This window comes from Mixophyes fleayi, chromosome 1, assembly GCF_038048845.1.
Source record: "Mixophyes fleayi isolate aMixFle1 chromosome 1, aMixFle1.hap1, whole genome shotgun sequence".
Taxonomy (NCBI): domain Eukaryota; kingdom Metazoa; phylum Chordata; class Amphibia; order Anura; family Limnodynastidae; genus Mixophyes; species Mixophyes fleayi.
The window spans coordinates 385,849,104-385,873,704 of NC_134402.1; the positions used below are offsets into that span (position 1 = coordinate 385,849,104).

The window sequence follows — 24,601 nt, forward strand, 5'->3', positions numbered from 1 at the left end:
ACAAAGTCGGACATGACGAAACACGCTGTAGCACAACTTGACGCTTCCCATCCTCTGTGCGACAGGCAGTAGAGCAGCATATGAATTTCACCGCTGACAGAATGTTAAGAGGTAACCAGACTGCTGAAAACTATTTAAAATTATATGCATTTGTTTCATCCAAGACTGTATTCTTTAATAAAACCCATTGCAGTATGTTGTCTCCTGGTCTCCATTAATTTACATTCAAGCAGCAGATGTACAAGTTGAGACAATTCAGCGGCAATGTGACAGGAGTGGAGCCTACAACAATCACTCTAAGTGCATAGTGTAAAATACTTTGGGAGGTCGCACTAAAGATCAGGAGATGTGGGTCTTTGTCAGAACATGAGTGATTGGCCACTGGCAGGAACTAGTAAGGAGTAGATTAGATTGCAATGACTATTGTACATTTTAATTTTGAGAGGAAGAAGAGACATCACCATCATTTGGCTCAAGATTATACAATTGATCACAATAAACCTGCAAAGCATTTTCATAAAGTATATAAAGACAAAACAAAAATAGATTGAAGTTGTAGTTTTATTTTTTACAAAATGGTTCTTAGTAATCTATAAATCACAAAAACATTTTTTAAAAAAACCAAAATGATGAAATGAAGCAAAAATATGGTCACAAAAACACAAAGATTCCAAAACTAAAAGCAAACATAGTAAGGTATCCTAATAGATTTTTATAACCCCTCTTATGGAGTTGGTCACACACATATGACAGATTTAACTGCCCTCCTCTCTCAACTTCCTCATTCTGTTCTGCCCTACGGAACCGACATGGACAGATTTAAATTCATTTGCTCTGTAAATTTCAGGCGTTGTCCTATTATAAACTGCAAGGGCCTGCTGCAGGTAATGGGAAGACTACCACCTATAACACAAAGGGTGTGTCCAAAATCTCTGTAAAAAGTTATGTTCTATATAGGATGGAGGTCTGGCAAGCAATATTACTACAGTTGAAAGCATCAGTATTGAACATAAAAATAAATCGTCAGAAAACCGCTATCTATGATAAATTGCACTATAATTCAGTTGAAGAAACAGATTATGCATCTGTACTGTAAGTGACCCCCCCCCCCCCAGTTTGTTAATACAAAAGTGTCATGATTATTAATTACACCATAGTAAGTTTTATTTGCAGCATCTTAGAATAAGTGTACAGAGATATTGTAGAGTAAACTAGTATATTTTATTATTATACAGGCTGTCTAAATAATAAAACAAACACATAGGTATACAGTGACACTTGTATCAAATGACAGCAACGATTCAAACAAAAAAACGTAGTCTTCATGTCTCCAGTGCACCGAAGCACATGTCCTCTCCCTAGGAGAGATGTCAGCTAGAAGACAAAGAAAAAATAAAAACATGACAATGTACAATGCTGGTGTTTTATACTGTTTTATAACAGTTTCCTATTACAAATATATTAGAGAGAATAAGTGCAGATACACATGGGTGCTTGTTTTAAGACCGTGGTAAATATCTGCAAATAATTAAATTGATAAAATAATGTAAGATGTACCACTTTATAAAGAAAATGTATAATGTTACTGGATGCGCCCAGATCCTCACTGAACCACCAGGGTAACTGTTAAATATCTTTTGAACACTTATACGGCACATTGTACTGGACATTTAATTTAGCTCTCAAGGCTGTAAGTTAAACAAGTCACGTAGCACATATGTGGGGTGTGGGAGGGGGCCTGTTCCGCCCCTCCCAATGTGCTTGCAGGCTGTTTGGCCACAATTTGGCTCCTGGTCCCACAGTCTCTGAGAATACCTGGGGTCTCTGGCTCCCTTCTGCTTTAACAGTCCATATACATTGCTGTGGGTATTCCTTGATTATAGATAACATAACTCATAAATTTGAATCGCAAGGCTCCACTGTAACGCTGCCATTTCAAAGTGTGTTGCAGCCACTTAAAAAAAGAACTTAACAGAGACCACAGTGAAGTGCCAGCCATAGCCCACACAATAGCCAAACACTCTTATTAAATTGTGACATACATACTCCATCTCCAGCAGTTTCCTGCCTGGCTGTGAAGCCCCTGCTAGCAGAGAACTGGCATACGTTTGTACAGCCCTTTTATAATTTGGCACAACCAGAATTGGAGCACTCACCAGGGATTCTTTCAATAACTGGAAATGCCACCTCACAATCTTGGGCAGAACAGGTACCTCCAAATGGAACATTCAGGTACCTCCAAATGTACCTGGTACATTCAAATGCCCAATAAAATCCCCAACAGTGTCCTCAAATATTGTAAAAATGGGATTTTTATACTTACGTAAAATCCGTTTCTCTTAATCCGTTGGGGGACACCGGGACCTTGGGGGGTATAGAGTAGGGCAGGCGAATGCTGGCACTTTAACTTTTAGTTAACTAAAGCTCTGGCTCCACCCCCTCTATACCCCACCTCCTGCTAGAGGCCAGTCTATGTTTAACCAAGCCCGCAGAAAGGGAGATCGAGAGAACCAAAGAAAAGAGAATAAATTTAACACACAACATTCTCTTAACAATCAAACAACATGTCAAACAAAAGGAAAAACCAGAGCGTTAAGGGTGGGCGCCCGGTGTCCCCCAACGAATTAAGAGAAACGGATTTTACGTAAGTATAAAAATCCCATTTTCTCTCACATCCCTTGGGGACATCCCAAAGCTGTCTCACGGGAGGGAACGCTCAGAAGAAACGGCCCGAAGCACCTTTCTCCCAAAACTTGCATCCCTAGAGGCAAACACATTAAATCTGTAAAACTTTGTGAAAGTGTGTACAGAAGACCACGTGGCCGCTTTACACAACTGTTCACTGGAGGCACCATGGCGGGCCGCCCAGGAAGCACTTACAGATCTTGTAGAATGCGCCCGTAGATTATCTGGAACAGGCTCCCCAACCCCACTGTAAGCCTGGCGGATAACAGCCGTAATCCACCTAGCAATGGTCACCTTAGAAGCTGGCCAGCCTCTTTTGTGAGCATCATAAAGAATAAAAAGATCCTCAGTTTTACGAAACTTCTGCGATCTTTTAACATAAATTCTCAAGGCACGAACCACATCAAGATAACGAATAGAGACATCGTTATCAGAAGACGAGGAATCAGTTAGAGCCGGGATGACAATATCCTGATTCAGATGAAACTTAAGAGACAACCTTATGAAAAACTAGCAGAGGAGGCTTACAAGACAAAGCCGCAAGCTCTGAAACTCTGCGTGCCATTGAAATGGCTAAAAGAAGAAACGTTTTCAAAGTAAGAAATTTGAAATCTACTGAATTCAAAGGCTCAAATGGAGGATGCTGTAAAGCCCTCAACACCAAATTCAAATCCCATGGTGGAACCGGAGGAATATAAGGAGGTTGAACATGAAGAACACCCTGAATGAAAGTCTGCACATCAGGTATAACAGCAAGTTTTCTCTGAAAGAAAATTGAAAGAAACGTGTGCTTCTGCCCACAGAAATATCCTGTGAGAGTCTCCCTCATGGCCAGAGGACTCCTGGTGCCTCCCTGATGATTTATATATGCCACTGTTGTGACATTGTCTGATTGGATCTTTACTGGCTTTCCCTGCAGCAAATGTTGCGCACTTTTTAGAGCGTGAAACACTGTGCGCAGTTCCAAGACATTTATTGGAAGCTTGGACTCCTTTTGAGTTTAAAGCCCCTGAAACTGAGCCTGAAGATATACAGCCCCCCAACCCCGAAGGCTGGCGTCTGTTGTAATTAGAATCCAATTCCAAATGGAGAACAAGCGACCCCTGGAGAGATTCTGCCTGTGTAACCACCAGATCAGTGACTGGCGCGTCTGCGGAGACAGGCGAAAAACCTGACTCGCCAGATTTCGATGAGATTTGTTCCATTGCGAAAGAAGTTCCAACTAAAACTGCCGTGCATGAAATTGAGCAAACTGGATCGCTTCGAATGACGATACCATCTTGCCCAGAAGCCTCATCGCAAAATGAATGGAGGATCTCCTTGCCATCAACAGGGATTTCACTATCCCCTGTAAGGCTAAAATCTTGTCCTGAGGAAAAAATAACCGTCTCAGACGGGTATCGAATAGAAGACCCAGAAACACCATCCGCTGTGATGGGATCAACTTGGATTTCTTGAAGTTGATAATCCAACCGTGCGACTCCAGGGTTTGGATTGCTACCTGAATGTGTAACAGAAGCTTTTGCGAAGAATCTGCCTTTAGAAGCAGATCGTCCAGGTAGGGGATGATTGTAATCCCCTTGGCCCTTAGCAAAGCAGCCATCACCGCCATGATCTTGGTAAAGATTCGTGGAGCTGTGGCGATACCGGACAGAAGAGCCTGAAACTGGAAGTGCTCTGACTGAACCGCAAACCTCAGCAGGGACTGATGACCCCTCCAAATGGGCACATGGAGATATGCATCCTTGATGTCTAGAGCCACCATAAATTCTCCCTGTTCCATGCCGAGAATTACTGAGCGTAAAGATTACATTTTGAAGCTGTGCACTCTTATCTGAGTGTTCAAAGCCTTTAAATTGAGAATCGGTCTGAAGGAGCCGTCGGGTTTTGTCACAAGAAAAAGATTGGAATAAAACCCCAAACCTCTTTGAGAATGAGGAACCGAAATAATCACTCCGGCAGACAGAAGTGATTGAATCGCCTCTGTTAAAGCCAACCGTTTTCTTGGACATGACGGAAGCCCCGTGGTGAAAAACCGTCTGAGAGGGAGACCGAGCAGATTGAACTTGTAACCCTGGCTCACCACTCCCCGAATCCAGACATCGGTAGTGGAATGACACCACCGATCCCTGAACCGCAGAAGACGGGCTCCCACCACTGACGACAGTGGAGGAGCAAAATCCCCGTCATGCAGACCGTTTGTCTGCTGGCCTAGCAGCTGGATGACGCGCAGACCAGGCCTGACGTCCCCGCTGCAAACCACCTCTAGGGGTGGATGTCTGATCTCTGGAGGATTGTGCTGAGGAATACTGTCCTCTAGACCTACCTGCGGAACGAAAGGCCCAAAATCTAGACATCCTCTGCTTGGGAACACTGACCGGGAGGAAAGTGCGCTTACCTCCTGATGCCTGACTAATAAAGGAATCCAGCTGAGGACCAAACAGAACACCTCCTGAAAAGGGAATGGACTCCAGAGCCTTTTTGGACTCTTAATGTCCGCCTCCCAGGACTTTAACCAGAGAGTCCGACGCGCTGCCACTGCCAAGGCAGAAATGCACGCTCCCATCGTCCCCGCTTCCATAGCAGCTTCACCTAAATAATCCGTTGCCCTCTGAATCTGTTCCACTAAAGGAATCAATTCAGAGGATGGCCTGCCAGCCAACAAACCCTCAGACAATTGTTCCGACCAGCGATCAACAGCTTTGTTAACCCAAGCTGATGCTAAAGCAGGCCTCAAAGAAGCACCCGCTGCCACAAAAATGGACTTAAGAACGGTTTCAACCTTCCGGTCTGCACCATCCTTAAGAGTGGCCTGGTTAGGCAGAGGGATAGTAGTTACCTTTGCCAACCTCGCCACAGCTGCATCCACCTGAGCAAGCGTCTCCCATTTAGCGAGAGCCTCAGGGGGAAATGGATAACACGACTGCAGTCGCTTAGTCACCTGAAGCTTCCTGTCTGGGGAAGTCCAAGATTTCAACAGCAACTCCTCCAAGTGGGGAGAGGCCGGAAAAACCACCTCCCTCTTTTTGCGTCTTTCAAAAAGAGAGGATGCAGAAGCCTCAGGCACTTGGTCCTCAGGAATATCAAGTACCTGACGCACCGCCTGAATTAACTCTTCCACACTCTTGACGATCTGCTGGAACCTCCACCAGAGAAGCAGCATCTATGTCAGAACCCAGCCGTAACTCACCCTCTTCCTGGGAACCACAATCAGAATCAGATCCATGCCCCAGAAAAGAGGCGGCCATCCGCCTCCGTTTACTTGAGGAGGGTGGAGTGACTGACTGCATCATCCTCTCCAAGGAGGAAGAGACCGCTACCAGACCCTGTACAGGAGGATGCAAGACCCTGCACCCAGGCTGGTTCTACAGACTGCACTCAAGCAACAACAGGTAAAGCCTGAACTAAGGAAGCAGAATCAGAAGATTGAACAGCCTGAGACTGTACCTTCTGAGCAAGCAGTTCCACTGTATTAAATAGAGACCGAGCCCAAGCAGGCTCCTCCGTGTTTGAACAGACAGCAACTGTTTCACCAGGAGTAGTCTCCGAGTGGGCCGACAGGACACACACAGAGCCTGTGTTCCTGACTGCCCAGACGGTAACTTAACATGACATACAGCACAGGTGAAACTTAACATAGTAGCACCAGCCTTGCCACGTGTAGATTTTTCCCTCTCAGACATGTTCAAAGATGGAACAAAACAGAACAGTGAAATACACACAATACGAATAACAAGCAGCACACAAACTACAAGAGAAAGTGAGCCTGCAATACAGCCAAAAAGCTCTTTAGTGTGTAAAAAATACAATGGCTAGACACCACCCCCAACCCTTTACCTTACAGTATACAGGATAGAAAAGGGGAGAAGCAGGCACCTACACGGCACCTCTGCCCCCCCCCCCCCCCCCTCGCTGACAGCGCACAGCCGTCCGTGCTGTGCGCTTCACAGACCTCCCCCATCGCTGCCTCACACTCTCCCCGCAGGCTGCAGCCGCGGGAGAGTAGAAATGAATTAAAGACCTGCAGCGGGGAGTCTTGACTGACAGCCGACTACGCGGCTGAATGAGCCGCCGGCTGTCAGACCTCAGTCTCTGCTACACATAAAAGAAATAAAATCATAAAAAAAGTAAAAACGGCTGCTAGGCGCCCGTGCACAGCCCGCTTCGCCGGGCACTTGAACTAGACTGGCCTCTAGCAGGAGGTGGGGTATAGAGGGGGTGGAGCAAGAGTTTTAGTTAACTTAAAGTTAAAGTGCCAGCATTCGCCTGCCCTACTCTATACCCCCCCAAGGGATGTGAGAGAAATGAAATGCCAGCCTGGGTACAGTTGCAGCACCCAGGGAACAGGTGACAGCAAGTTGTGTCACCCCATGCTTTCTCCATAATTGAAGAACAAACTGTTCCTCTACAGGTGCATTATTTCCTAAGGCCTCAGGCAGGTGGCCATTGTTAGGGATCTGAGTAGCGGTGCTCAGCCCCCTCTGCACAAATGCTTCAACAGATGGTAGGCTGGGAGATTTATATTTGCCTCTGCCACAATTATGTATACATAATATATCTCTTATTATATGCCACATAAAAATAGAACAGAGAATTAACACAACTTGACAACAGATTTGGACACAAATGTGTAATTTTACACCCTTTCCAGAAATGGAATTTGAGTATTTTACAGTTCTGTCTTGCCATACTTACCAGATTTGTGCATTACTAGAGGCACAAGAAACTGATCAGTAGAATACAAAAAAATACAATACAAAACAAATACAATACATAAGCCAGCAAACTAAATTTTAAATACTCACATGTTGACGTACGCTACATTAGCCAATTATTTGGGATGTGGATACTTTCCAAATGAAGCTTCAATCCGAGACTGTTTCAAACCCTACAAGACAATGTGACTTGATAAAGCAAAAGATGTGTATGAATATTCATTTATGCCCTAATGTATATAGAGGACAAGCATTTTAGATGAAGTTGACATAAAATTGTTAAAGGTAAGGCATAAATACAGGTGCAAGAATTTACATGGATTAAATGTTCAAACAAGATCCTCATTTGCATATAACAACTATCACTCGCTCTCTCTATATTATATATAAAATATAAATAACAATATTAATATGTTCACACATTAATATCAGCAGTCAAGCCAATATTAAAAGGTCAGTAATATGAAAAATGTACAAGGGTTTATGCAGCATAACTGGCAAAACTTGGGGGGCAGTGGTATGAGATTCAGGAATGCAGTGTCACTTACCAGATAGTAGCCAGTGTGATAACCACTCATGTACCAGGCAATTAACATGCTTCCCAAAGCTTCATCATCTTCAATGATATCAGGGCCCATAGGAGGAGGAGGGGGAATCAGCTGAACACACACACAAAACCACATTATTATAAAAAAGAAGAATAATCAAATAGAATAACACACTTTATTTGAAAGACATACTTTTTAGAACGGGGACACCCTTAAAAGGAGAACACCACGCAAATAAAAAAATAATCAGAAATATTAACAGGCAAACAGTGGGTACGTGAAGGCAGTAATTGAACAAAGGGTGGTAGAAGTATGTTTTTATGCTAAGTCCTGCATAGATTATACCGTTAAGGCACATTTGTGCCCAAAGAAAAAAAAGAGGAGTTTATCCTGTCGAGACCAAGAACAAAGAAAATAAAAACCCTATCTCCCTGGACAATACATTTCTCTGAAGATGGACATCCCATATAGCTTGGGAAAGGTTTGATGTGTTGCTCCCTATTCTGTAAATATTTTGCAGATCTTATTTCCTTCATTACCGAGCTTTGAGAAATGATGGAATAAACCTAAAAATACACATAATGTAAACAAAGGGAGATGTACAAAGCTGTGGTGATAGAATATACCCAATCTAAGTATTAAGACCACGTTTATAAAGACAATATTGGCATCTTTTGTAGGAATCACATTGATGAGATTACATTACTTTCTACAAAAAACGTTAAAGAAAGCTAGAAAAGGAGTCATAACATATGGTCTAAACTTCACCTTTAAACACCAAATTTAGTCCACTCAAAAAGGAACATAAATAGTATGTATCATGTTATTTTTTGGGGTTGAAAAAACAAATCTGATTTTATTTTTGACATTAATTTAACTGGATAAAAACCACTGCAAATATATATACAATATTCAATTCACATCATTTATGAGCAGCCAGCCTTTCACCATCTTGGTTAGGGAAGCTATATCGCTACACTGCATGCAAACCCCGATTTTAAGTGGATATCTTTTGTCAGCGTTCCTCTCTACTACTTGATAATTCTAATGTAAATATAGTCTGTAGAAGTAGAATTTACTAAGAGTTATGACCCACTGTTCCTCAGCTACTTTTATGTGAGAGGCTGGACTGTGACTAGTACAGTAAGTAGGAAGCCAACAGCCAATATGGGGATGAGACCACTGTTATAATTGTCCAGCAGCGCTCCTTTACCTTTAACCACTGCACCCTAACGCTCAGCTCTTTGTAGAAAGAGGAATGTAGTATCTCAATGTGATAGGAAAGACATCTAATAAAAGGTTAATATTTAAAAAAAAAATTACAACACTTTGTACATGTCCCTCATACTGAGACAAGACCATGACTTACAGGTGGGCCTGGTAGGAATGATGGAGGCCAGCCAGGATGGAAGGGGTGTGCTTGGCTAGATTTCTCCCCATGCTGTAAATACATAAATGGTGGTAATAATTTCTATCGCAGTTCGGTGCTTCCAAGTGAGAACCACAAATTCAGCAACCGTTCACAGTTTTATATTAGATCACACTTGTGGAAAAACACACAAATTGTGGAACACAACTAACAGTTACTAAAAGTGGCCTGGATTGGTGCAGTAACAAGTTATTACATAATATATGAAATCATACATTTTTTTTTTTTTTTAAATCAAGGATCCCCCAATATAGATAGAAAGACTAAGAGATCTATATATCAAACTCTAATTATTACTCTGAAATTCCCCTTTACAAACACATCTAGCAACCCAAATCACAGCCAACTTATTTCTCACCTGTCCAAAGCCTGGCATAAACGGAGGTGGAACTGGAGGGAATTGAGTATTCCATTGAGATGACTTTGGTGTGGCAGCGCTATGCTGATCTCTGTTTTCAGAGGCACGTGATGATCTGTCACTTTCATCTGTCGAAGGCTCATTCCCATTCATATCCTGAAACAATAGGATTTATTAAGTCAGGCACCAGCAGGAAAAAAATCCTTCAACTACAAAAGACAGATTCTATATTCCTCTAAACAAAAACAAACAAAACCCACTTTTCTTAAACATTAATACTGAATGCTATGTTAAAAAGTATAGAATAATCTTTTATTTCTCAGAACATGGTCAGGAAGCGGAGAGGCTGCAAAGATTCCTGCTCCACTGAAAAGCCAGTGCTGCAAGCTCAGCCTAAGGGGCATAAATACGTTGCCCCCTTCCCAAAGGTGTGATGACCAACAGCTATTTGTCACTGCAGTCACACTTCCCCCAATCAACAAGTCAGCTCTGATGGGGCTGGAGCACCATCCACCCACATCTAAATCACCAAGACCAAGCTCCCAGTTGAGTGACAAGTATTATGGAAAAGGTGTTCAAATTCAGCCCATAACAAAGTAGTGCCCTTGTACAGACACCATAAGCGTCATTTAGAGCCATTAGACGGTGTGATAAGTGGGTCTTGTCAGGAGGTCGACTCAGAAGAAGTAACTACAACCATAATCTTACCTAAGAGGTCAGTTAAGAGAAATACAAAAGGCCAGAGTTGAGCTAGAGAGCAATACTTATATTACAATAACATAATAGTCACAGAGCACTGATATTGTGTGATGCTTCTTCCCCTGGTGGGCAACTCTAGGTCAGAGATCAGATTGTAAGCAGCCACACTGTGTTATCTGATGTGTCCGCTCTATTAGCACCTAACATTAGCCCAGCATTTACCTCAATTATAGGCAGTTCTGCCAAATGAGACTTTGGTAAAGTGCTTGGGATTGTATAGTAACATATGGTAGATGTTGTGGGCCAACTGCAGTTCACTCATACAAAACAGAGCAAGAAAACATTGGCCCCTCATGACATCCATTATTGGCTTCTGAAGTGATCCTATTAAAGGCATTTGGCAGAGCTGTCCTAATTGTAGGCAAATGTTTCAGTGTTAATAATGCTCATAGGGCTATATGAATGTCTAGACCTGGCTGAGTAGATCTAGCGTCCAAAATCTCTGTAATGCGCATTTCTTTGGTCAGAGTTCATTCAGAAAGTCAAAACAGAACACAAGCCTAGAAAGTAATTTGGAGAATAAACAACGGGAGAAAGTTAAGAACCCCTATCCACGAGCGGGCCGTTTCTTTACAACCAGAGGACAGGTACGTAAAAGCTGAGGAGAGGCAGATATGGCCAGCAGCTCTTTTCCAGTCCAGATCACTGTGTGATCTTTCAACAATAAGAATTACAGGTGTCTGGGTTTAGTGTTAATTACGTCAATTCTGACTATCAATAAGGTTCATCAAGATTGGATAAATATCACTCTGGAGAAGTGGATTTTAAAAATTCTACAACAGGCCCACATTTAACATGCTTTCCAAGACAGGTGATTCAGAATCTGGTCTTGGTTTTAAATACAGTTCTGGAATTACCCCTATCAAAAGGGAAAATAGAACATGCAAATTTACACACCAAACGCTGAATTAGTCATTTATTTACTATACAAAATGGGATTTTGCATTTGAGTTAAATACATTTCTCCTAATCTGGGGTACAGAGTGCAGCGATATGGAGCATGGGCATTTTAAATCGACAAAAAGTTCTAGCTCCTCCCCTTTATAGCCACAGTTACAAAAAAAAAAAAAAAAAAAAAAAGCCTAACAAAAGGAGTACAGAATACGAGAAAGAGGAGCCAAAAACAGTCAAACTACAAGAATAAAAACAAAACAGAACAATAACAAGAGTGTAAAAGGAAGGCACCCTGTGTCCCCAATGGATTAAGAGAAAGAATTTAACGTACAAAAATCTAACATTTTCTTCTGCATCCTGCGGGGGACACCGCAAAACTCTCCAAGGAATCCCTATGGGAATGTGTGCTCTGATGCAGTGCATCTCTGGACGAAGAATGTTAACCCTGTAACATTTTGGAAATGTGTGCAGCGAAGACCAGGTGGCCATCCTGCACAGCTGAAGCACAGTGCAATGTCACCCACAGAGCAAGCAAAATCTAAGACTGGCTGACACACCCCTAAGAAAACCTGGCGGATTACCAACATAATCCACGTGGCAACAGTCTGCTTGGGAAGCTGGCCAGCATCTCTTTTGGTCATCAAAGAAAGCCAGAATGTCCTCTTTCCAGTGCATCTCTTTGGCCCTGCTGACAAACTCTTAAGGCCCTGACCACATCCAAAAACTGAAGAGAGCCTTCTTCATTCTGGAATTTACTGTGAAGTAATGCCGGAACCACTATATTCTGGGTCAAGTGCAACACTGGAAACGATCTTGGGCTGGAAAGAAGGCTTAGTCCAAAAGAAAGCCCTTTACAAATGGAAAATGAGGAATGGAGACTTACAGAACAGAGCCCCCAGCTCAGAAACTCGCCTAGCTGTAGAGACATCCAGAATAAAAAAAAAAAAAAAAAAGAAAACAAAAAAGCCTCAAAACTGTCAAGAACTTGAGATTTGCTTAAACCAATGACTTAAAAGGAGGATGCTATAAGGCACAGAGTACCAGGTTCAAGTCAAAATGAGACACCGGTGGAGTATGGAGGCCGGGCATGCAGTACTCCCTGCAGGTAGGTCTGCACCTCTGGTAGAAGCACTAGACAATTTCTTCTCTGGAAGAAAACAGACAAAGGTCTTCCAGACTTTATTGAGGGCATCTGTTAATAAAGCCTGGGGTCTCTTATCCTGGAGCAAAAGGTCTTCACATTGTGGTACAACCAGGTTATCATCATGTCTATGTCTGGCCAATCCCACCTGTCCACCAGCTGCTGGAAGACATCTAGGTGTATTAACCATTCCACCGGATCAATGGCTCGTCGGATAAGAAAGTTGGCTTCACAGTTGTCTACCCATGGGATGAACACTGCCGCGATGGCTGGAACATTTTGTTCCGCCCTCCTTCATGGCCTGGGCACACTGTGTCGCCCTGGTGATTCAGATATGCAACAGACGTGCTGTAGCCGGATTGGGCCTTTACCGCCATTCCTCACAGGGTAGACGGACCCTGACCAAAGTGTTGAAAATTGCCCAAAGTTTCAGCACTCCTCTGGAGTCCAAAGACCCTGAAAACAGTATTAAAAGGGTAAACTGCTCGTAAGTCTCCAAGGCTAGCATTCATGGTTACCAGGGTCCAATCTCATATGGTGACCCCTGTTGAGCGACTGGTGAAACATGGAGGCAGTCCGATTCATTGAGTGGTTAGTTGCAAGTGAGACTTGTTCTACTTTGAGATAAGTTTATTTTGGGACTCCCTGGAGTGGAACTTGCTAACTGTACCAATTAGAAGGTGAAAATCATCTTGCCTAACAACCTCATACAGAAGTGCAGACACCAGTCATCGAGGCAGGAGGAACTTCACCAGTCCCTGTATAGAAAGGTTCTTATCCTCCAGGACGAGAAATCTTCAAATGTTGAACAAAACCAAAAAGACCATCTGCAAGGAAGGAATCAGGTTGGATTTTGAAAAATTGATTATCCAATCATGAGATTCCAAGGTCCGTGTTGTCTCTGACATGGGCCTGAACATGTTCAAGACGGCCTCTGAACTTGCAAGTCCTCCAGGTAGGGGTTGACAATCACCCCTTGATCTCAGTAGAGCTGCCATGACTGACACAATCTTGGTAAAGACCCTCGGAGATGTGGAGAGCCTGAAGGGTAGGGCCCAGAATTGGACCTGCTGGGACTGCAAACCTGAAAATGCACGGATGCCCCTCCCAGACTACAACATGTAGGTAAGGCACCCTTAATGTCCATGGACACCATAAACTCCCACGTTCCATGATTACAGACCAAACAGATCTTGAATGTGTCCACGGATGTTCATAGATTTTAAGTTGATTATTGACCTTAATGACCCATATGACTTCTGTACCAAGAAAAGACTGGAGTAGAACCCCAAACTTTTACTGGGTTTCCGGGAAGATCTGTGGTGAAGAACCACTTTAGTGGGGGCCTCATCAGATCTTTTATGCACCCCTTTGACACAATTCCTCTGAAGCATGCGTCAGCGGTAGAATTGCATCACATGTCCCAGAAACGCAACAGGGGCCTCCAAGTGGGAAGCCTGCCTGTCATGCTGACTGTTTGTCTGCCGGCTTGGGAGCTGGACATCTAGGTGCCCAAGCCTGCTTACCCCTCTGCTGGCACCAACAAAAGGCGTAGGATCCTTACCTTAACTAAGGAGTGAGAAGTGAAGCCCTGAGGCTTAGGAGCATATGTAGAAAGAAAAGCACTCTCCCCCCCCCCCCCTTTAGCCACGGAGATGATTTGTTTAAACCTACCTTCCCTCATGAAGAGTAGGGACTCAAGAGTCTTTTTGGACTCTGCATCTGCCTGCTTGGCTCACAGCCAGAGTGCCTGGCATGTGGCTACAGCTGAGGCAGACATTCTGGTCCCCACAAGTCCAATGTCTATTGCAGCTTCCCTTTTGTAAGTAGAAGCCTCACGGATGTGTTTCACTAAAGTGAGCAAATCCGCTCTGGGTATTCCCGATTGCAGTTCCTCAGCCAACTGCTCAGAACACCTCTTATTTAATCGATCTGCGACTAAAAGTTGGGTCTAAGGGAGTCCCCTGAGGCCGTGAAAATGGATTTCAGGGAAATCTCAATCTTCCCATCTATGTTTAAGGTTAGCAGTATTTAGAATTGGGATGGTGGTTTATGATAGATGAGCCACGGGATCATCTACTTGCGGAGGAGATTCCCATTTTGTCATGTCAGCTATAGGGAGTGAATAAACCTGGAACCTGAAGTCCGGTGTAACCCAAACCTCACAATAAAGGTCCTCCAACTGATAAGACGAGTAGAAAGAAACAGTCTGTTTCTTTTGCCTTTTGAACAGTGAATTTTCCATGTTTTCCAACTCCAAAAACACCCGACTATTAAGTACCTGCGGAATGGTCACCAAAGTCTCCACTCCCTGAATCCTCATTGGTGAATGAAAAAGCGTCTGCATCAGAGTCCCCATACCCCTTTCCTTCTGGGACGAAAATTCTGTGCTGTACTATTCCTAGGACTGTAAAATAAATGGAAGGTTTTGGATGTGGGGGCAGAATCCTAAATGATGAGACCTGCACTAAACCCAGCACTGGCATGCCCAGGTCCTGAGTGCATGCTGTCCTATTAGTTGCAGCTGCTCCCACGCAGGCTCTGTGTCTATGTTAGTTTTAGCAGGTTTGACAGTATAGAAAGCCTGCCAAGGAGGAGGTGCATCTAACCCTATGGTTCAGCAATGCAAGGAAATTAATGTCCTTAAGACTGCCCCCTGATCCAGCCTGCTGCCTAATGTGGAACTGCCAAGAAGTGAGCCCCCATTTGACCCTCTCCGGATCCCAGACACCCTGCAGTCGCAGATCCCGTGCAGACCCTTCGCCAGGGGCTGACTGCAAGAAAATACTTGTGCTTTGGAGAAGGGAACATCACGTTATTTTTGATTTGTAAGGCGCCACAGTGCTCCGCAGTGCCAAACAGTAGGGAAAACAGGACATACATAAAACAAGGACATACGAGACAGACAATATACATGAAAACAAAGGGTATGGAGGACCCTGCTCATTAGAGAGCTTACATTCTAAGTGGAGGGGCACAGCAGAAACAAGAGGAGCGAGTGTGGCTTAGAGTGGAGATTGGGCAGCTGTGAGGGTGTATTAGCGTGAACAGTATCATCAGGGATAAGGTATGCTTTAAAGAAGAGATGGGTTTTTAGAGAACACTTAAAGATTTGAAGACTGTGGGAAAACCTAATTGAGTGCGGTAAGCAATTCCATAAGTGGGGAGCGGCACAGGAGAAGTCTTGTAGATGGGAGTAAGAGGTGGTTAACAGAGACGAGACAAGGCGCAGGTCAGAGGTAGATCTAAGAGGGCGGTATAAAGAGTATTTTGATATGAGATTTGAGATGTATGCAGGGGTAGTGTTGTTGAGGGCTTTGTAGGCAAGGGTGAGTAATCTGAATTGGATTCTGGAGGACAGGTGCAGCAGATGTGAAGTGATGAGAGAGGAAGATCAGTCTTACAGCAGCATTTAGGATGGATAGAGGTGTGGATATATTGGTGTCGGAAACGCCACTGATGTTACACTGTAATTAAGTTTGAGTAGTTACATGTGCATGGAGCTGTACCGCTCACCTGACAACCTATGGTAGCAGCTAAATAATTTCTCTTATTGAGGTATCCATTGTTATTGCTGTATGATATATTAAATACTGTTTATCTATTAACTACTTGGCAGAAAAACCTTCATATAGACATTTTCTAAGTGATTAAGATGTAAAAGAAATGTATGTGGTTTAATCATTCAGTAGAGGGAGATATTCTAGACATATCATCATCATAAATTAAATAGGATAGATATATATATATATATATATATATATACATATATACACACACACACACACACACACGCATCTTGATCATTATGCTTTTCTGTATCTGCTTTGTCTTGACAGTACCGCATTCTGTTATACTGTTTTTACATTTTGCACTGTGTACGACTCGTGAACTTGGACTGCAATGTCTATATTTTGTTAATGCTTTGATTTGTTTTTGGGATGCTAATAAAAAAAATTAAAAAAATAATAGGATATATACCGATTAATACTTCAACCTTTTATTTTTTTTATAAATTTCACATTTCTTACTTCTCAATCACTTTCTCTTCAACTATGCTTTAAGATATTTTGCGAATACTTTTGCGATTTAGAACATTTTAATAAATACTAATAAAAAACTAAATATTATATTGACTATTGCGAGACTCTCATTTTCTTTGTTTCGGAGGTCTATAAAGATCCGAGAGAACACCACCCTAGAAATTATATAATATGGATAGTTATAAACATTAACTGTTGGGAGTTTCATTTAGGTTTCCTGTGCGAATGATCAATCCTTAGGTAAATGGAGATAACGTGCCAGATCATCACTGGGGTTTCCTATTCCTCTATACCGGAAAGACCTAAGGGCGGAGATTCTAAAATATCTTCGAGCAGTGGATCTCAAACTTTCTCAGTTCGAGGCACCCTTAAGGTCTCAAGGCACCCCTAAGCCAAAATAGTTACCAAGTAGTCCCCTGCCTTGTTTACCACTGGCCCTGGCACCCCTGTGAGATAGCCGCGGCACACAGTTTGGGAACCATTGTCAGAGTGAATAAAACATTTGCCTGGTCACTCAAAAATTCCTCTCCACAGTCCTACACCCCTGAAATATAGTCGAGAAATAGGAGAGAAAATGACCAGACACAAGAGGGATTGGGGTCACGGTAGTTCTAGGAAGCGGAAGGGTCACATTTATTTGGCCTACTAGTGTTGAGTTTACCCACTGTATGTGTTATCTTACTGCCGATGGAAAAACGAGGATTGAAACTGGTGCCACAAAGTAAAACACATTAGGTAGATTGATAACCGTTACCTCATCTCTTGGGTCACTCTCTGCTTCTGAAGTGTCCGGGAAACGCAAGTCAGACAAATTTTGCTCCTCACTGTTCCCATAACCAGTGTAAATAACTACGCAAGTCCCCCGCTTTGCATCAATTGAAGAGATGGTGGCTGGGTAAAGGTTGCCATCCTCTGACCAAACTGCATTACATGACTCTCCAACTCTCCACTGTAATAGGAAGACGTACACAATCACCACTGTGAGAAATAACACCGATAACTGCTTTAAAATATCATTTTAAAAAGGACACACAACCTTTTTCAAGGGCATGGCGTTGCTTTTCTTCCGACTTTTATTCTTCTTGTTATTTTTCCTTTTTGCTTTGGTGTTCTTCTCAGGCGACTGAGTCTCCATGGAATAATCTCCATTTTTCAGAGCTTTCTGAAAGTATCATCATTGATTAGTTATAAAGCGTTAGTTTACAGTACGATAAATATGTATGAAAGAATTAGATTACACTATACATTGCAAAAAACCTTGTCCATTATAAATGTAATAAATAAAAAATAAAAAGTAATGCTCTGCTCTCTTCTGGGCCACGTCAGAACACAATTTTCGTACACGCACAGTGCACAAGGCCCTAAACAAATAAAATGGGATGGTAGAGCTTGGGACACTCTCTGTTATTAAACCAGGGCAATAAAAGTTTGCCAAAGCAAATAATGGGAGAAGCCACAACAGCCACCTAATCATCTACTGTGCGTTATCAATCATCTCTCAGCAGAAAACCTGGGAAGATCTGTATCAGGGCTAGTGAGAGGGAGTTTGTTCATTATCAGTGTTCAGAGCCAGCATATACTTTTTCTAAAGTAGTGATTATCAATAGTTTTTTATGCATTTGATGAGAAGGTTTAATGGTAAGATAGGGTTCTGTCTTGACCAAAATCACATGACAGCAGTTTGCAGCAAATAAGCGTAACATGCGTTCAGCGGATAAGGCATTACTTCTTTTGCGCCTATCCTGGACTAACAGTACACACTTAGGTTGAATGCAAAGGTTTTTTTTGCTTTGAAACAGTTAACTTGATTTTATTTTAATGTACTTTTTTTTTTTTTTTTTTTTTTTTTAAACAGCCCTCTTTGTAGCTTGGATGGAGATAAAATTATTGTATACTTTAATATTTAGAAAGAAAAATATTAAAACGAACCTAAAAAAAGATGAAACGTCTAAAAACAAGGTAGGTATAATATTACAGAAAAAAACAAGTTTGACAGAAAAAAAATAGCGTAGAAATGAGTAAACAAAAACAAGTTCCATCTGAAGACACCGCTATTAAATACGAGAAACGCGGATATGTTATTGGCGAGAGGTGTTTATTAGCAACATTTGGACATTGTCTTTTTTCTGGATAGCTGCTGGCCAAAAAATCTGATAAACTGGTGGTGCCAGACCATACTCTCTGCATAGAAGTATATGTTAACAGTTAAAGCATTGGAAAGTGTCATTGGAGAAATCTCTGTAGTTCAGGGCAGAACAGGATCTGTTGGGCTGCTAGTGTGCAGAGACTATTGAGCTTACATATTGCAAAAAAAATTAAAACATTTCTTTGTTATTTAGAAATGTTTTATATTGCATATCTTTCAGACAAAACCAAGGAAAGCGGTAGACTTATCAGCCTCAAAAATGTCTACTGGCTGGTAACTTTTGAGAATCGCAATAATTATGTCAATAGATGTACAACTTTTCTGGCTCCTGAAGAATTGTAAGGGCTATTAAAAAAAAAACAAAAAAAAAAAACTCTACAATATTTTTATATTCCTGCTTTTTGATGTTACTCAGATGATAAACTGGATACATAAAGAAATCATTTAAAATGTTTTTTTATTTTAATAGAATGTTTGCACTTGAATATAAATTATGCAAATTGGATTGATTTCATTTTAGATGTGTATTTCTCACCACAGCTGCAAAGATTTTGTAATGGTTTTTTTTGTTGCACTTGTTCCCAATGTATATAGTATGTCTAATACTCTAAGGAAATACATGCCCATTGGCACCATAAATACATAAATGCAATGGTTAAGCCCTTTTTTTAAAAAAAAATAAAAAAAAATAAAGCACAAAAACTGAATCTGCCTAATCCCACTCTTATTTGGATATGAAGCCAATGGCATTAGGGAATTTCTCCAACCAGATGACAACAAATGTCTAGTATGATGTAAAGATGCTACTGAATCATGGTCCAATTTATAAACATTTAGGGTAACAGCAGAGATTATATACAGCGGGTGAAATAAGTATTGAACACATCAACATTTTTCTCAGTAAATATATATTTAAATGTGGCTATTGTTGACATTTGGTGTAAATTTCATTACAACAACCCTTGCAATCCACACATGCAAAGAAATCAAAACCATAGATGTCCAGAAATTAAGTTTTGTGTAATAATGTGAAATAACACAGGGAAAAAGTATTTAACACATGAAGAAAGGGAGGTGCAAAAAGGCATGGAAAGCCAAGACATCAGCTGAAATCTATCAGTAAGTAGAAAGCAATCCTGCCAGCTGGTTCAGCCACAACTGATGGCCTATGAAAAGGTGCCTCATTACGAAGGTGTCACACACAAAACATCTCATGATGGGTAAAAGCAAAAAGCTCTCTCAAGACCTTCGCTCCCTTATGGTCACAAAACATACTTATGGCATTGGTTACAGAAGGATCTCTAAACTGCTGAATGTTCCAGTGAGCACTGTTGGGGCCATAATCCAGAAGTGGAAAGAATATCATTTCACCATGACCAGGTGCACCTCTCAAGATCTCTGACAGAGGAGTGAAAAAAACCAGAAGAGTTGTCCAAGAACCAAGGACCACTTGTGGAAAGCTTCAGAAAGACCTGAAAGTAGCAGGTACACATGTTTCAAAGAAAACAATAAGTAATGCACTCAACCGCCATGGCCTGTATGCACGCTCACAACGCAAGACTTTTGCTGAAGAAAAAACATGTTGAAGCTTGTTTGAAGTTTTCTGCATAATCCTGTGAAATACTGGGAGAATATAGTGTGGTCAGTTGAGAGCAAAATTTAACTCTTTGAATGCCATAATACACACAATGTTTGGAAAAGAAATGGTGCTGCACATCATCCCAAAAACACCATACCAACAGTGAAGGAGGTGGGAACATCATGGTGTGGAGCTGTTTTTCTGCACATGGTTCTGGCATACTGCATATAAATGAAGGAAGGATGATGGAAAAATGTACCGTGACATTCTTGATAAAAATTTGCTGCCATCTACAAGGATGCTGAAGATGAAACGAGGGTGGACATTTCAGCAAGACAATGATCCCAAACACACAAGCTCAATTGGTTTCAGAGAAAGAAAATAAAGCTGCAAGAATGGACCAGCCAATCACCTGACTTGATTCAAATTGAAAACCTATGGAAAGAGCTAACGATCAGAGTTCATAGAAGCCCACAGAACCTTCAAGATTTAAAGACTATTTGCGTTGAAGAATGGGGCAAAAATCACACCTGAGCAATGCATGCGACCAGTTTCTCCACACAGCAGGCAGCTTGAAGCTGTCATTACCAACAAAGGCTTTTTTGCACAAAGTATTAAATAAATTTCAGGAAGCTTGTTCAATGCTTTTTCCCTGTCTCATTTCACATTATTACACAAAACTTAATTTATGGACATCTATGGTTTGATTTCTTTGCATGTGTGGATTGCAAGGGTTGTTGCTGACATTTGGTGTAAATTTCATTACAATAGCCACATTAAATATAAATTTACTGAGAAAAATGTTCATGTGTTCAATACTTATTTCACACGCTGTGCGTGTTCAAGAATGCTGTGGACCATAAATATCACATATAACCGGCTATGAAAAGTTAGACGTCTATGCTTAAAAACAAAAATATATAAGAATGCAATATTAGAACATTAACAAACCTTAAATGATGTCACTGCTTTATCATAGGCTTTGATCAATGCTGTATCATCCCAGATATCAGAATCATCACTCTAAGAAAAAATGAATGCAATGTTACAATGTAGACAGATAACTACGCCAACAAGTGAACTCCTTAGATGCAATTATTCTAGTAGTAGATGGATAGATTATAATCATCTTTTACTTATTAAGTCCACAAGGTTTCCGCAACACTGTCCATTTAATAATAAGCAAACCATCTAATTAGTTGGTGAGGATATGTTTTTCCCCTTTATTTGTGTGGAGCTCCTGTTAACAAAAATAAAATAAATCCAAAAAAACAAAAAACTATCAAATTTGTATACATTTCAGGACACATAAGGCTGGGTACACACTACAGGTTTTTCACCTGTTCATCGTGCCAATCATACGATAAACTACTGTTAGGTCCAAAATTGCATTAGTGTGTACGCTCCCATGATCGTGTTTTATCATACCAAAATACATTGTATCATTTCATTTGATTTTATAACCGGACTATAAATCTCTATAAACAATGGAATGATGTCGGGCAAATTCTGAAGTGTGTATGCACTAATGACCAGCAGTGTAGGCAGATCTCCATACAGTTAACAGAATCACAATTTTTTCAGCAGATGAAGAGCACAGATCTGAAGGTAAATTGTGTAAAATCACATAAGTGTGTACGCATGAATCGACATGCTGATCAGGCCTTTCAGTGGTTGGTAAAAATCACTAAAAATATTGCACTTTTCTGTAGTCTGTACCTAGCTGAAGTTAACTGTTAAAGTGATGTGCCATAAGGCATGTTTTACAAAAAGGAAGACAATTCTTGCCCAGTTACCAAAGTTATTCCTTTAAAGACGACATCACAAAAAAACACTGTATACTATTTAACATTACAAAGCTCCTCTTCGTGCATCAAATTTCAAGTTTTCATCATTTATTTATATAATTCCGCAGCGCTGTACAGAGAACTCATTCACATCAGTCCCATTGGAGCGTACAGTCTAAATTCCCTAATATAGACACACACTCACACACAGACACAGACACAGACAGGGAGACCGAGAGACTAGGGTCAATTTTGATAGCAGCCAATTAACCTACCAGTATGTTTTTGGAGTGTGGGAGGAAACCGGAGCACCCGGAGGAAACCCACGCAAACACAGGGAGAGCATACAAACTCCACACAGATAAGGCCATGGTCGGGAATCGAACTCATGATCCCAGGGCTGTGAGGCAGAAGTGCTAACCACTAGGCCACTGTGCTGCCCTAAGTTTTGATTCAATGGCACTATAAATTGACAACTGGATGACAATCCTTGGGGTGAAGAAGAGGTGGGTGTCCTAAGAGCAGAGAACTTTTTATTTGTAGCTATAGACCATCATGTATAGATCATTAATGCTGTGTATTATTATGACTGTTCTTACATAACGTATAACTCCTGAAAAGACATTAGCTGGTGTGGGCTTCCAATACATATCAGTGAATACCTGGAGAGAGGTGAATGAGCTATTCGGCAACCTGTGGCTCGCTAGCTGTTGTAGAACTAGAAGTACAAGCATGTCCTGACAGACTCTGGGGCCTTGCAGTCTCATAGCAGCCATGAGCTGGCTACCTCTGGTATAGAGCTGGGGTCGGCTGTCATCCTACAAAGCAGGGCAGCAATCCGCTGCGGTGGAGCCGTGCAGTGGGTGACAGGCCTCTATTCTAGGGATCTCTATAATGACTCCATAACTGTGACCCTGACAAACCATAAAGCTTCTCAGTACCTGGCCGGCTCCTCGCCTGAACACCTCCCCAGCTTCTTCCATGCCTGCCATAGGCACGCTGCATGGACACTCTGCAGCCAGGAACTGACTCACAACGTCATTACCGAAGCGTCCTACGTCATCACCACAGCGCCCCGGACGTGAGCGCTAGAGACTCTCACACAGCGCCCTCTGCTGGACGTTCTCCGCCAATCAAGAAAATCAGTAGGCAGTGCCACTGCCATTAAACACACAGCCCAGCAGTCTTCATTCAGCAATTTTGCTTTATGTCAGCCAGGCATCTACAGAATAACTACATTTTTTTATAGAAATTAAAAAGCAACTAATTTATTTTTTGAGTGAAATTATTTGTGTTTTTCCTTAACTAATGTGGCTTCAGCTGTCAAATGTTGATAGGGTGAAATCACTCAATGCTCCTATACTTTTTTTTTAACAAAGCTTCAGAAGAAAGTCAGAGGAGACTCAATGAACAGCTGTGCGTTTTACCTCCACACTTCTTATATGAGAGTTCCATTGTGGAGTTTAGTATTAAGGAAATAAGGTTTTATTATGAACAAGCCCAATGTTCTGCTGAGAAAACATTGGCGGTGAAGTGCCATATTACAGAGTGATCTTCAGTTAGTGTTCAGTCATGACCCTCAGTACTTACTCACAGATATAAAGCAATTCAACATACGTTGGGATAATGAATGCCTTGGCTATATACCCATGTATGTTTTGTTTCCCCATCTGAGCATGTGAACTTATATTAGTGTACTGCAATAGTATAGAAGGCTGGCTGTAAAGATATTTGCCCTCTGTGTAGACAGGGTCCAGTACTCTCCCATGTGTGACAATACTGCAGAAGATTGATATTAGGAAAGCAGACATCACACAGATGTGGTTTTCAAATAAAATGACTTTAATATGTAGCATTAAGAGGACTGTCTAATTTTGCCACCTGAGGCAAGGTACTCTGCTCCTTTCATGTCAGGATTTCATCTGCTTACTATTGACTTTTTTAAAGGAATTAACCTGTGCTTAATTAACTGACCAAATATATTCCGTTAAAAATGGGCCAGCTTGACATTCATGAGGTTAAATCAATTTATATGTATGCTAAATTTTCCACCTGTAGGCAGCAGAAAAAAATGATGGTTGTCAAATCACTGTATTATCAGTCCAGAATTATGATTTGTTTTTAAATATGCGGAATTACCTGAGAATTAATGGCAACATTAAAATGATCTTAAGTTCTATATTTTTGGAGCCTCTGTTCCTAAATTATAACATGCTTGAATCAAATGTGTCATACAGGTGAATTAAGCATGTATTTAACTTTTAGCCGCGTTACTGTAAAAAGTAAGGCTGTCTGCACACTATTACCGATGTTACGGTAACAGTGCGCGTAATTACTGTTATTACGGTAATTACCGTATTAGCTCGAGTAACACGGCGCTAAGTCTATTACCGTTCATAGGGGGTATTCAATTAGTCCCGAACTACTGCCGTGCTAAAGCTATTACTGTTATTACGGTAAGTTTAACCCGGCTTTAAACCTACCGTAATAACGGTAATAGTGCGCAAGCCGCGTTAC

The 24,601-nt window shown here is 41.5% G+C and overlaps 1 protein-coding gene across 1 annotated transcript; it reads right to left on the reverse strand.

Annotated features, from left to right (window-relative positions):
• Positions 1–543: 543 nt before the first annotated feature.
• Positions 544–23,142, reverse strand: SMN2 (survival of motor neuron 2, centromeric). Its single transcript, XM_075180214.1, has 9 exons — positions 23,026–23,142; positions 21,249–21,320; positions 17,609–17,734; positions 17,327–17,521; positions 9,736–9,891; positions 9,318–9,389; positions 7,949–8,059; positions 7,491–7,573; positions 544–1,374 (listed from the first exon to the last, which is right to left on the reverse strand). The coding sequence occupies exons 1-8, from the start codon at positions 23,074–23,076 to the stop codon at positions 7,517–7,519; spliced, it is 840 nt and encodes a 279-aa protein (XP_075036315.1). The 5' UTR covers positions 23,077–23,142; the 3' UTR covers positions 544–1,374; positions 7,491–7,516.
• Positions 23,143–24,601: the final 1,459 nt, after the last annotated feature.